The 13,838-nt window shown below is 39.1% G+C and overlaps 1 protein-coding gene across 12 annotated transcripts in view; it reads left to right on the forward strand.

Moving 5' to 3' along the window:
- YAP1 (Yes1 associated transcriptional regulator) overlaps nt 1–5,524 on the forward strand; it is a 108,452-nt gene extending 102,928 nt beyond the window's left edge. For all 12 annotated transcript variants that reach the window (XM_082339963.1, XM_082339954.1, XM_082339952.1 and 9 more), the window contains one exon: nt 1,764–5,524. In XM_082339963.1, coding sequence (XP_082196089.1) covers nt 1,764–2,002 — 239 coding nt within the window. In that variant the 3' untranslated portion in view covers nt 2,003–5,524. The remainder of the gene's footprint in view (nt 1–1,763) is intronic.
- Nucleotides 5,525–13,838: the final 8,314 nt, after the last annotated feature.

Below are 13,838 nucleotides of genomic sequence, written 5' to 3' on the forward strand. Positions count from 1 at the left end.
GAAAACCAATTAAGATCCTGTAAACTTCAATTCAAATTGAGTTTGCTTTGTGGGTTTTTTTTGTTGGTTTTTTTGGCATCTTGTAATTTAAGTCTTTTCCCAGTTTTTAAATGTCATGAATATCTCAGCTCTATTTGACATGACTTATTTTATATTTTAGTATTTAATTGAGTTAATTGACAAAGCAGTTGAGGACCCTATTAGAAGTCTCTGTTATATGGATTTGTATTCTTTTTTCTGTTTTTTTTTTAATAAATTTTTTGTTTGTTTGTTTTTTTGGCTACGTTGGATCTTTGTTGCTGCTCGCGGGCTTTCTCTAGTTGCAGCGAGCGGGGGCTACTCTTCATTGCAGTGCACAGGCTTCTCATTGTGGTGGCTTCTCTTGTTGCGGAACACGGGCTTCAGTAGTTGTTGCTCGCAGGCTCTAGAGCGCAGGCTCAGTAGTTGTGGTGCACGGGCTTAGTTGCTGCACGGCATGTGGGATCTTCCCGAACCAGGGCTCGAACCCGTGTCCCCTGCATTGTCAGGCGGATTCTTAACCACTGTGCCACCAGGGAAGCCCCTGGATTTGTGTTCTTAATTTTGGAGAAGATCTCTATATGTGATTCATATGTCTCTATATGTGATTCATTGTCTGCTTCTCTCTTTTTTGTGAGGGTCTTTGGTCCAATTTAGGTGGTATGGGACTCAGGAAGCCAGGTAGGAAAGGCTAGGTGGTGGGGCTTACCTACTTTATTATTAGAATAGTTGCAGGGATCTTGCAGAAGCTAAGAAATACCTGCCTCACAGGGGTAATTATAGAACCCTTTTTCCTGTAGCTTACCCGGTGACCCTGGACTTGGCAGCTATCAGAGGGCACGAATTGGCGGGGAAATGAAGCAGTTCTCCGGCTAGCTAGTTCTTTAGCTGGCAGCTTCTAAAAGTGTTTGGCAAGTCTTCTGTACCTGTGCTCATCCAGCTCATGGCTTTGATGCTTCTGGGAATCCACAGCTCTCTTCATCTAAATCTTAAATCATCCACAGGAGTCACTTCAGACCCATCTCATTCATAACACCTTTCCTGACTCCTCTGTCCCCCCATTTCTCTCTTCTCTCTAAACCTTTTTAACACTTAATGGTTTATATTAGTTTTTCTGAAAGCGTGTTCCATTGAAGTGTTAAGGAATGTTAACATTGTCATGGGCAAAAAGGTTTCTTGGCAAGGTAAGTTTGGGAAACCTAGAAGCAAAACTAGGAAGACTTATCTATCCAGGGACTTTTTGGGAGGCTTGTTTTTACTGTTGTGAATATGAGTCTGCCAAGGGTGGAATAGAGTTTCGTGCAGTTCTTTTATTCTGTTCCCCAGTGTGTACTTCAGAGAAAGACAGGTCTATACCATTCATTTTTATATTTTATCTTATTATGGTGGTGCATACCTGGAAGAGAGTCAAGTAGTGATGCTGTTATGTCATACTTGTTCTTTCTCTCTTGCTGTATATAATTTTTCAAGTAATTTTTTTTCAGGACCCCCTTCACTGCTCAGCACATAGTAGTAAGCAATCAAGCTTGTTCAATATCTGAACAATTTTGAAGCAAAAGGAAACTTGGCGTTGTTACTTTGCTATCTGTGGGTTGTTTGACCTTAAGTAAACTGTGGGCCAGTGGAGGAGGTCGGTCAGGAATGCGTTTCTTTCCCTGTGCATTTATGTATACTCACATGATACGGCTCTGATGTTAGCTTTTCAGAAAGGACCTATTCTCTTTCTCTCTTCCTGTTCCATCTAGGTGACACTATCAACCAAAGCACCCTACCCTCACAGCAGAACCGTTTCCCAGACTATCTTGAAGCCATTCCTGGGACAAATGTGGACCTTGGAACACTGGAAGGAGATGGAATGAACATAGAAGGAGAGGAGTTGATGCCAAGCCTACAAGAAGCTTTGAGTTCTGACATCCTTAATGACATGGAGTCTGTTTTGGCCGCCACCAAGCTAGATAAAGAAAGCTTTCTTACATGGTTATAGAGCCCTCAGGTAGACTGAATTCTAAATCTGTGAAGGATCTAAGGAGATATACCTGAAATTTCCAAATAAGCCGGTTGTGATCTTCTGGCTAATACAGAAAAAGATGAACAAACGTCCAGCAAGATTCTTTCATCCACTATTTTGCTCTTCCTTGTCCATTGCTGCTGTTAATATATTGCTGACCTCTTCCATATTTGGCTCTAAAGAATCAAAAAAAACTTTTTTTGTTTCTTTTGCTATTATAACTACTGTTTGTTTTGGGGGCTGGGGGAAGTGAGCCTGTTTGGATGATGGATGCCATTCCTTTTGCCCAGTTAGACGTTCACCAATCATTTTAACTAAATACTCAGACTTGGAAGTCAAATGCTTCACGTCACAGCATTTAGTTTGTTCAAGCAATTGTTTCTTCAACTGCCTTTGGCCAGTGGAAAAACATGACTTACTGGTCTGACAAGCCAAAAATGTTGTATCTGATATTAAGTACTTACGCTGATTTGAAGAGATAGCTGAAACCAAGGCTGAAGACTGTTTTACTTTCAGTGGGTTTTTTTTCCTCCTAGTGCTATCATTAGTCACATAGTGACCTTGATTTTATTTTAGGAGCTTATAAGGCTTGAGATAATTTCCATAGAAATATATTAATTATTGCCACATACTCTAGTATAGGTTTTGGTGGGTTTTATTGTGGTTTGTTGTTGTTGTTGGTTTCTTTTTTGTTTGTTTTTTGTCTTGTTTGGGGTTTTTATTGTTTTGGGGTTTTTTTTTGTTTTTTTCTTTTTTTTTTTTTTTGTTGTTGTTGTTTCTCAGAACTTAGGCAAATTACCATTATAGTGAATCTGTTTATACTTGTAGCTTGGGACAGTTATTGTAGTTCCTTTGGTAAATCTACATGTCCTGGTTTTTTTTACCATCTTATTTAAATCTTGGTAATCTGCTCTCTCTATATATACCCACACACACACTTATAATGTTTATGATAGTGTGATAGCAGAATGTATCTCTTTTTTTTTTTAAGTTTTCCCTACTTTCCAATTTATTTTAAAATGGTAGCTTTGAATGTATGCATTTAGAATACATGACTAGTAGTTTATATTTCACAGGTAGTTTAAATCTGGTTGGGGCAGTCTGCAGATGTTGGTGGTAGTTTAGTGTTCTAGAAAGGGCTGTTATTATGGGTAGTGTCTAGAGGAGTCCTGTATGCCCTCTGGGCACACAATGGATATTATCTGATGAATTTGAAAGAAGCAAACAAGAAATGGCTTTATTATCCCCTGGTTAGTCCCTCAGACTAATTTTAAGTCTTGATGGGAAATCACTGAGTTAGGTTCATAGTGTACATGACAGAAGTAAGCTTTATATAGTGGTTTACCTTCCATTAGCTTTGAAAGTTTACCTTTGCCTTAGTTTTGGAAGTAAACTCTAGTACTTTAGTTCTCTTTTGTAATGAACACATTAAGGACTACATTGAAATATTGCCTACAAAATCATTCTTCTAAGACTTGCTTCTGCTTCTGTATGCTGAGAATTGACCCTGGATAGTATATAGAATACTGTAAGGTCATAAGTTAGCCGGTAAAGCGATCAGATTAATGTATATTGGTAGTTGAATTTAGCAAAGAAATAGAGATAATCATGATTATACTTTTATTTTTACTGGAAGAGATATAACTAGAGTATGTGTCTACAGGAGTAATAATGTTTTCCAAAGAGTATTTTTAAAGGAACAAAATGAGCATGAATCAAACCTTCAGTATAAGCTATGAAGTAATACTTGGTTGTGAATTATAGTGGTATCAGCTAGCACCTCTATGATTAAGGGTCTTTCAGTGTTTCTAGAGTAAGCCCTTATTTTCAAGGGTTTATAAGACATAAAATCTCTTTTCCTGGCTAAAACTGCTATGAAAAGCCTCAGCTTAGGAAGACAAGTGGTTTTTTTTTTTCTTTCTGATTACAGAATCTAAGCATTTTGACCCTTCAATTTAGAGGAGTGCAAAAGTTGGAAGTAAGAAGTTTTATATTAAGTAATTTCAGTGCTCAAAATGCAATCACTGTGTTGTATATAATGATTCATAGGTCGATCATTCGTAATAATTGACTCTAAGGCTATTATTAAGAAAACAGAAGAAAGATTAAATCTTGAATTAAGTCTGGGGGGAAATGGCCACTGTGCAGATGTATTGATTTTTTTAGAGGAATAATGAAATTCTGCCTAGAATGCATAATTGAGTTTATGGATGGATGATACAGCATGTTGGCTTTTTTATGTGCAGAAGATCAAAGCTACTTGGAAGGAGTGCTTACAATTTGCCATTAAGCCACAAATTAAGATCGCATTTTATATATCAGCAGAGTAGCTTTAGATTAGGGGAGAGGGTGGGAAGGTGGGAGGGGAGTTGTGAAGACTTAGTGGGACCTTGATAGAGAACTTTATAAGCTTCTTTTTCTTCAATAAAGACTTGTCTTGCATCTTGCTGTCATTAAAGTCAGTTGTTCCTAAAATTTTAATCACTTAAGTACACCCACAAAACAAAAATATGGAGTTCTTCATTTCCTCTCACCTTTAATTTACCCAGTTATACCTCAGTGTTGAAGCAGCACCGTGGTACCTAACAGACATGGTGCTTTGATCTTATCGTACCCTCTGTACTCACCTGAAGGAGACCTAAGCCTTTCTCTTTCTGAGTTTGAATCACAGCCTTGATGTGCTCTTCCTTGTTTTATGTCCTTATTCCTAATGTAACGTGTTTAACTGCTTCTTGGTTGTATTGGGTGGCATTGGGATAAGATTTTAACTGGGTATTCTTGAATTGCTTTTACAATAAACCAATTTTATAATCTTTAAATTTATCAGCTTTTTACAGTCGTGTTCTTTTTAGTTAGTGCTTCTTAGATCTACTTATGGTTGATGGAGCACATTGATTTGGAGTTTCAGATTTTCCAGAGCACTATTTGTTATAATTACTATTTTCTAAATATAGTGCCTTTTTAAAAAAAGGATAAAAAGAATATAAGGAAGTGACTTTTATACAAACGATGTTGCTGTTTTAAGTATTCATACTAAATAGATGCATTCTATATGGAACCTTGGCAGAAACACTGAAAAACTATTTAATTGTGTAATTCATACCAATCAGTGTTGAAATTCAAACAGTGCAAAAGTGGGAGGCAATATCAAATGATTTACAATTTCAGAGCTTCTGCACATCTGAGAAGGAATGCTCAGATCAATTTTATCTTCCATAAGCACGGTTTTTAAAGAGTTGTGGGTGTGCCTATCTTAACAGTTGTTTTCTGTATCTTGAAAAAGTATTCTCCACATTTTAAATGTTTTATATTAGAGAATTCTTTAATGCACACTTGTCAAATATATATATATAGTACCAATGTTACCTTTTTATTTTTTGTTTTAGATGTTAAGCGCATGCTCATATGTTAGGTACTTACATAAATTGTTACATTATTTTTTCTTATGTAATACCTTTTTGTTTATATGGTTCAAATATATTCTTTCTTTAAACTGTTCTTTGTTGTTTTTAACGATTAATATATTTAAAACTTTTTTGGCTTCTTAATGGTCTTCCAATAGAACAAGTACTAGTAATAAAAGGTGATTGCAGTGGTAACCGGTAGACAGATTAAACTTAAGGTTGGTTTGGCATTTGGAACTTTTGTAGTATGGATATAATTCTTTGAACTTTATGTTCTGTACTCTTCCTGTAGACCATCCTCATCAATAATAGTGTGTAAGCTGAATTGTATCAGCTTCATTCTTAAATGATTTTACTTCATGTAACAGCACAGAAGAAACTGCTGTTTCCTTCAAAATAGCCTTTGGTTTTATTTCTCCAAAATATTCTCTTAATGATCTCCAAAATATAATACTTATATTAGTGAAAATTATTAGTTATTATTTTATAAATAAAAACACACACAAACTTAAATGGTAGGTCCTAAACTTTGAATAAGAGGTAGATTTGATTGTCTTTGAAAAGGGTTTACTTCTGTGTTTGTGTATATAATATCTTCAATTATTGACACATCATTTTTGGTGAGGCAAATCTGAAAACAGTGTTTTATTATGTATAATTTCTTTATGGTAGTAGAACACTAATTTTGTGGAGCTTGAAATTTATCGTTCCCCTTGTGCAAAATGTAGTGGTTATAGATTTTAGCTCAAAACCATATGTTGTACCTATAGACATTGCACCTCTTACTAGGGAGTTGCTCTAAGAGGTGGTGTTCTTTATGTTGGATGACTTGAAGTCATTCTGGAGCCTGTGAACCAGAATCGTACAACCTTTTAGGTAACTGATTTAGTCAGTCTGAGTCAGTAAAATACTCAGGAGAAATAGCCTCTAGAGAGAACAAGGACTGGTAATAAAAGGAAACATTGGTGATAACTGCAGGGGGTGGTCAGCAGACCAGTGAGTTACATTTAATCTCCCTTGATTTCCATCTTGTCAGCTAAGGTTGTAAAAGAAGGTCAGCCCCAAGGGCCCCCATCACATTTTCTTACCTCCTGTAATGGCAACTAGACCATCCCTGGTGCTGGCAACTGTCAATTATATTGAAAATCTGGCTTTATTTGGTATTTATGGGTAAATTCACATACTGCTTTCCCCTGGGCTTCAGGGTTGCATGTGCACTGGTGCTTCTGGAATCAACCATGTCTTTGGCAGGGTGTCTCCATGTTGGTCCCTGTCCTGCTTTAAACTGTTGGCATTTAATTGCTTTATTTAAGTAATCCTGAAAAACTTGATAAACAATCTTCTTCAATTAAAAATTTACTGAACTAGATATCAGATGAGAATTCTGTGACATTTAGTACTACAGTTTTTTCAAATCAAACATGGAATATTTTTTGCCATATTTGGATACAAAAAGCTCTGATATAAGTAAAATTAATATTTTTCTAACCATAAACATAGCCTTAAACTGGCAAACTTATACTACCACGAATGAAAACAGTTGCAGAATCAAGACACTAGCAAAACAAGATGATATTGAAAAGATACTCTGCATTTTTTAATGTCATATTTTAACCAAAAACAAAACTCCTGAACTAGGTGACTTGACATCTAAGCTGTGAGGACCCTGTTAGAAGTTCAAAAAAAAATGAAACAAAACTGGATCTGTGTGTGTGCTATTGGGAGATAATCTGAGCAGAGTCTACTTCTGTAAAATTCCTAAACAGCTAACCTGGCACTTGGAATTTTTTTTTTTTAAGTGAAACTATTAAATACTAGAGTTACTGTAACTTTGTGAAGTTGATACTGGTTTATATGCAAAGTAAATGAATGGACAGTGCTTAATTCTTACTAAAGGAAACCTCTCTAAGAAACAACAAAAGAAAAAAATAGCATCTAAATCAGGAAGATGTCCTGTTACTTAACGTGACTTTTAAGGTTGTTAAATTATTTCTTAGGGTTAGGACACAACTTTACCCGTATTTCCTTATGTCTCAAGTATATTTTATGTTGAGACTATAGTTCCTATGACCTTCACAGAGTCCCTATAAAGTAGTCTATGAGTTAAACATCACCTTTTGAGTATAATTTTCATTGTAAGATATTATTAGAAATCACATCTCTGTTCCATTTAAGGATGTTTTTATTAGTTACAAATCAAGTTCTTATGTATAGTGGATTTACACAGGATTAAAATGATGCTCTGTGTAGCCAGTTAGAAGAGAAATTCATTTTCTCAAAGCTGTGGATTAAGTGGCAGAATCTGAGGAAAAAGCACTGCTGCATTTCAGTAGTATCTCCATGAGCTACCGAAGCCAATGTAGTGATAAATGGACTAGGAAACTGGGCTGAAGATCATTTCTCCTTAAGTGAGCTTTGTAGCAACTTATATTTAAGCACCACTTTCTACCAATTAAGAGGTAAGCGTATCTATAGCCAGGGTTCAACAGAGGCATCTCGTTGGCTCAGTGATGAAGATCTGAATGATGATCAGAATATCACAGCTGTATGAGATTCCAATCACTGGGGTGCCCATGAATCCGGACCTTAGATTTTATGAAAGATACAAAGAATCATATTCATGAACTGCCAGCCCACTGAGTAGCTTGAAGTCACACTGTGCAAAGCTACATGTGCAGTATCTTCTGAAGGAGGCCATCTGCTGAAGTGTTTTCTCTGGACACCAACAAGTCTCTTGAGCCCTATAATATAACCTCAACAAGACTGGCCAGAGTAGAATGGACTTGAGATTTAGTTGTCTTTTACAATCCAAACCTTACACAGCATGAGCCCATGTACTGTCCAATCGAAAAACAGCTGATGCCTCATGGGACATGCGTATGTTAAACAGCTCCGAACTCCCCTTTGAGGGTACATCTTTGATCTGGAATGGAGTGGAAAGCCCTGGCTACATCTGGAGTGTTGTTTAGGAAATTTAACATTGATTTGAACTAAAAATTAACTATTGACCGAATCCCGATCAGTCTTCCAAAATCATCAAAGTTCTCAAGGCCTGAACATTTCCAACAGTTTCATCGTTGTACCATGCTAAATATGGCAAATTTCAAAAGCAGGTTCTTCCCCATCAAGCTGACATCTCACTGTCATCACTTAACTGTGGGGCTTGAAGACTCTGAAACTTTTGCTATCAGGGGTAAAGTGAAAATACTATAATTTACACAGCCTCTGACACTGGTTATAAGGACCCAAACAAAATGTTATAGGGATAACTGGTAAACTATTGACATTCTTTAAAAGCAGTGTTGTTTTTCAACATGAATACGATCTTTCTCATCATCTTGTTTACAGACTTATGTTGTTATTGGATAATTCAAAATGGTCCTTCAAACTTAAGTCAGTCTACTCAGGGTACTTGCATAGGTACATGAACCTCTGCCTGCTCTCGTTAGTATACACAGCAAGTAACCTATTCCTTCCCATTTTTATGTAAGTATGCTGTTTGTTTTCAACAATAATGAAGAATATTCTATAATAATTATCAAAACACTTGTACATGTTACCTTATTTGATCACGCCAAGTCCTATAAGATATGTTATAGGTATTATTACTGCTATTCCTAACTAAATGCCTCAAACCTAGGTCCAAATCCCACACTATGTGAAGTGACTGGTAGAAGTTGAGGGCATAGCCCATAACTGGGAAACTTGTGTGTACAGGCTAACCATACTCATGGGGCCTCTTCCCTATCCCTTGCCCCACTGCAGATGGGACTGTGCCTTCCACACAGAGGTAATCCTAGAAAGACTGCCACAACAATGACAGTGCTCTAATAGGCTATTAAGTCTTCTGTCCATTTTTAAGAATCATGTATACATAGATTCAGCAAACACACTACCAGGTAATATTCTAGTCTTGAGTAGTAAATGGTATGGTAACTTCCTCAAGTTCCTCACAAAATAGATAAGACTGCTAAGTGCTGAAGAGTAGTTCACACAATGTACCATGAGAGTATGGTCTAGGGAAAGATTACTTCCTCCTGGGACTACGCTCTTATGGTAGACACAAATCCCTGCCGTCGTGGAGTTTACCACACTCCATGGCCAGGACCAGATGATAATAGTATGTATTGAGTGCTCACTATAGGCCAAGCACTTTCCATGTATTCACTCATTTAATGCTGGCAACAACCCAGTGAGGTAGGTCCTATCCTAGTTCTGCAGATAAGAAAACTGGCATAGAGTTCACACACCTTTGAGTAGTGGATTTTGGGCTCCAAAACCTGACCTCTTACCACCATGTGCTGTGTATGGCTTGAGTTCCTGGGTGAAAATTTTTAATATTCAATGAACAATGGAGGCCTTTGAAGGTCTTACGGTACCATCAAAAATTAAAGTACAGGCTATCCAATCATAATTTAAGGACATTATGATTGAACTTACCCAAAGGGTAACAAAATGGGCTGAACACAAGAGAGAAAAAAATATAGATACCTGCATATACAGTCCCAGAGATTAACAGTGAACTCAGGGTACCTTTGGTCCACTCCCATAATACTATGGGTCAGTTTTTTTCTACATGGCAAATGGAAGACAGGAGGGGAAGTCATTTCAAAGGCAACTGAATTAGTTTCTCCAATGGTATAATCAGACTTTGCTCAGACAGTGAAATACTGCAGATGGTAATAATTCTATTTATCATACAGAGATAGAAATTAGGAAATCTGGTGTCTGAGCAGATTCCTAACTTGTGAAACTTACCTCAAGCAAAGAAAAACTATGGAAAATCTAACCTCATGAGTCCGCCAAGAGTAGCTACTCATAGGCTAAAAGGCCATGACCCCATTGTGGCGGGCAGAGGAGGGGTGGGTCTTTGAACAGAAATGGAGCAACTAAAAGGCCTGAAGAAAACTGAAGTCACAGACTTACTGTCAACAAGAAGCAGTAGTACTTCCATATGTGCTAAAGCAAAAATCCAGTCGAAACTCTTCGGCACTGCCCACGAGTTGAGATGTGATGTCGGCACTTCAGTGACAGCACAAGCATCTCAGCTGGTGTGCCGCAATCACAAGCCAGTATGAGCAGAGATGACACTTGAAAAGTATCTTAAAGTACTGCCTCAGTTTAACCTCACTTCTGTGTGGCTCCCTGGAGACCAGTGGCAACAGACCAGTGCAGCTGTGCCACCAGAGAACAGGTGGTAGGTGATAGATGGTTCCAGAAGCTCTCAAAGGTGGCTGCCTATAAGAGGAGTCACAACAAGACCTCGGTGGCTCGGTGTTGATGAGTTCCTAGTACCCCTCACAGTTCACTCCTCCAGGGAGGGATAAGTCCTGAAGGAATTGTCTCCAGCCTTTCCATTCAAGAGAAGACTGAATCGTGTCCAGGAAAAAGATAAATGAATTTGAAGAGTAAAACAAATGCCAGAGAGTAAGCCACCCACATAGGAGAAACTATTCAGTCAATGTATAGAGAGAGCACCTGCTAGGTGGAAGGTATTCTGTTGGGTGTGGAGTCAGAGTGATGAACAGGGCAACATCCCTGCGCTCATGGAGCTGACCGTCTCAAGGGAGAGGCCGACCTGAATTTCACAGTTATCTAACTATGACTGAGATCGTTGTTACCCATAAAGATTTTGGGAGCCATGAGAGATGTGTTGGCTAAATGGAGATAAAAAATAGAGGTTGCTGCTCTGTTAATCCTGTTTTGTCATGAAGAACAACTGACTTAGGTGATGAATTTAATGGGCAACTCTGGAGTGTGTTTGATCTCATTAAACTCTAACATGACACCCAGGAAACTCCACAAATAAGCTCAATCCACGACCCCTTTAAAATCAAGAGCAAAACCGAAAGAAACCCAAACTAACATACAACAGTTCCAAATGCACAACATGGATCTAAAAGATTTGTCACTTCACGGTTTTTAAGTTCAGGTCAAATCCCATTAGAACATATCTGTATATAGTTAAAATAAAAATCCCTGGTCCTACCCAAAGACTCTCATTTAAAATTATAAGTACAACAAGAGAATGTTGGCAATTCTGTTATTTCATCCCTAACAGGAATTGACCTCATTTCTCCAATTGGCTTTGTGTATTTTAAAATTGACCAGAATACCATGTGTGTTTGATTAGCACTTCACACCTTGTTTACAGTGTATGGCATTTGGGGGGTGGGGGGCTGCTGTTGGCATCTGTCCAGCTGTTCCTGATGAGGCCGCCAGGCTGAGAAACCTCCCTTGATCGGGACAAGTACGGCAAAGGCCAAGCTGACTGAGTAAAACATCAGATGGTCCTGTTTTTTCCTTTTTCTTTTTTAAAGAAATGCCCTAAAGCCTGAGCTGGACTCCTAGAGCTCTCTTTATTCTCCAGAACCAGCATCTAGGAAAGAAGAGACTTGTTTATGGTACTGCCCTTTCCCCTTGGCCACAGCAGAGTGTTTTTCCTTTGGGCTAAAGGTGTAAATGGCAACTGGTTTCCAAGACTATTCGACTCACATGGCTGCTGAACTATTCAGGACTGATACTAACAACTTCCCTTGCACCACCCCAGGCGTGGGGAGGCCTCATGGGGCGTTGGTGGGGAGAGAGCCTTGCCGGGCAAGGGGGCAGGGTAGCCGGGAGTGAGGTCAGCACAGTCATGACTGGGGAGACTGATCCATCAGACTCACAGAGGCAAACAAGATGGTATAAGACAGGGTTCATCCAGTTTTCAAAATCAGAGAATGGAGGAACTCGGGAGAGAAGAACGAGGCCCAAAAGTTCGGAGAAACTTGCTCAAAGCCATTCAGCTAATAAGTGGCAGAGCCAGGAACAGAACCTTAGACTTTTTTGACTCCCAATGAATTTATCCTGTTAAGTACATTGGTAAAAATCACATAGAGTCAAAATTACGCTCAAAAACTCCTTAAATTGCCCATATATAGGACAACAAGATGCTCATTTGGAAAGCAGGCACTTAGGACTACGACCGAGGGAAGGAAAAGCCGACCCAGATCACCAGTTGCAGGATTGCTCTGGCGCCTATTTTTATAGAGTGGAAGGGTCCATGGAATCACCCAGGCTTCTAAGACATTATTTTTTTCTTGCTCTCTTCTCTTTATCTTCAGAATATATAGTTTGTGTGAGTTCAGTGGATGGTAAGGTGCCCACTATGCGTCAGGAACCCTACTGGCCAGTGGGGAGTTACTGCTACTGCTACTGCCAGTGTTCCTGCTGATAATAATAATAATAATAACCAAGCTGTTAAGAGCTGAGTATATGCCAGCACTATTCTAAGAGATTTATTAACTCCTCTAATACCATCGATGAATAAGCAAGTGCCCGCTTTCAAAGAACTCATTGTTTAGGGAAGTGGTTGAATATTAGAATCCCTTGGGGAGCTTTAAGAACACCCTAATGTGTGGGCTCTACCTCCAGAGATTGTGGTTTAATCGGATAGGGGGATAGCCTGAGCACCAGGATTTTTTGAAGCTCTGCAGAAAATTCTAATGTGCAGCCAAGATTGAGAACCACTGAGCCAAGGTAAAGCACACAGATGTGTAAACCCGCAGTGACAGGTGAGTGTGCCACAGTCTGGGTCATCCCTGTTTGCTAAGAGACCCCATAGGTGGGACACCTGACCCAGATACCGAGAGTCAGGAAGAGATTCCCAGAGGAAGTGAAATGTGAGAGAGCATCACTCCAGGCCTATCTCACCAAGGTGTGTCCAAGGGGGTGTCTGTTCCCATCATGCTGCTTTGACTCACAGCTACCCAGCTGGCCCTGTCCCAGATGGAACCTTTTAGTTTTAAAGAGCCTGAGCCAGTTAAGGTCAAACCAGCACTTGTGAGGGTAAGAGGTCCCCCCACAAAGCCAGGCACTGGCTTTCACACCCGACAGGAGGTGCCTATTTTCTGCAGTTCAGCAGCAGAGCCTCTGTGCCCAGGAGGGACTGAACAGGACTGGGCATCAGGGAGAAGGGGGCTGGCTTGTTTGAGGAACTTCCCTTCTTGGCGTAACCCGAGTTGGGGTCTTGACCACAGAACTCCTGATTAATATTGCAGCTGCTCTATAAATGAGATGGATTTTATGTGCTAATTTAGAGACTGAGAACCATTCATAACATTGCTTTTGATGGGTAAACATTCTAGTTCCAAACAATCAACGGGCAAAGAATTCTTAGAATATGTTCCAGCTATGGAAATTGAGTCTGTATGGTATACATTACATTCCGAGATATTAATCAGAACTGATAAAGTGGGTATAAGATGTAAAATATTGTATTTTATTTTATTTTTTGGTCCCACCACGAGGCTTGCGGGATCTTCGTTCCCCGACCAGGGTTTGAACCCAGGCCCTCAGCAGGGAAAGCACGGAGTCCTAACCACTGGACCGCCAGGAAATTCCCAAAATATTGTATTTTAAAATCC

The sequence above is a fragment of the Balaenoptera borealis genome (genome assembly GCF_965194805.1).
Source record: "Balaenoptera borealis genome assembly, chromosome: 11".
NCBI lineage: Eukaryota > Metazoa > Chordata > Mammalia > Artiodactyla > Balaenopteridae > Balaenoptera > Balaenoptera borealis.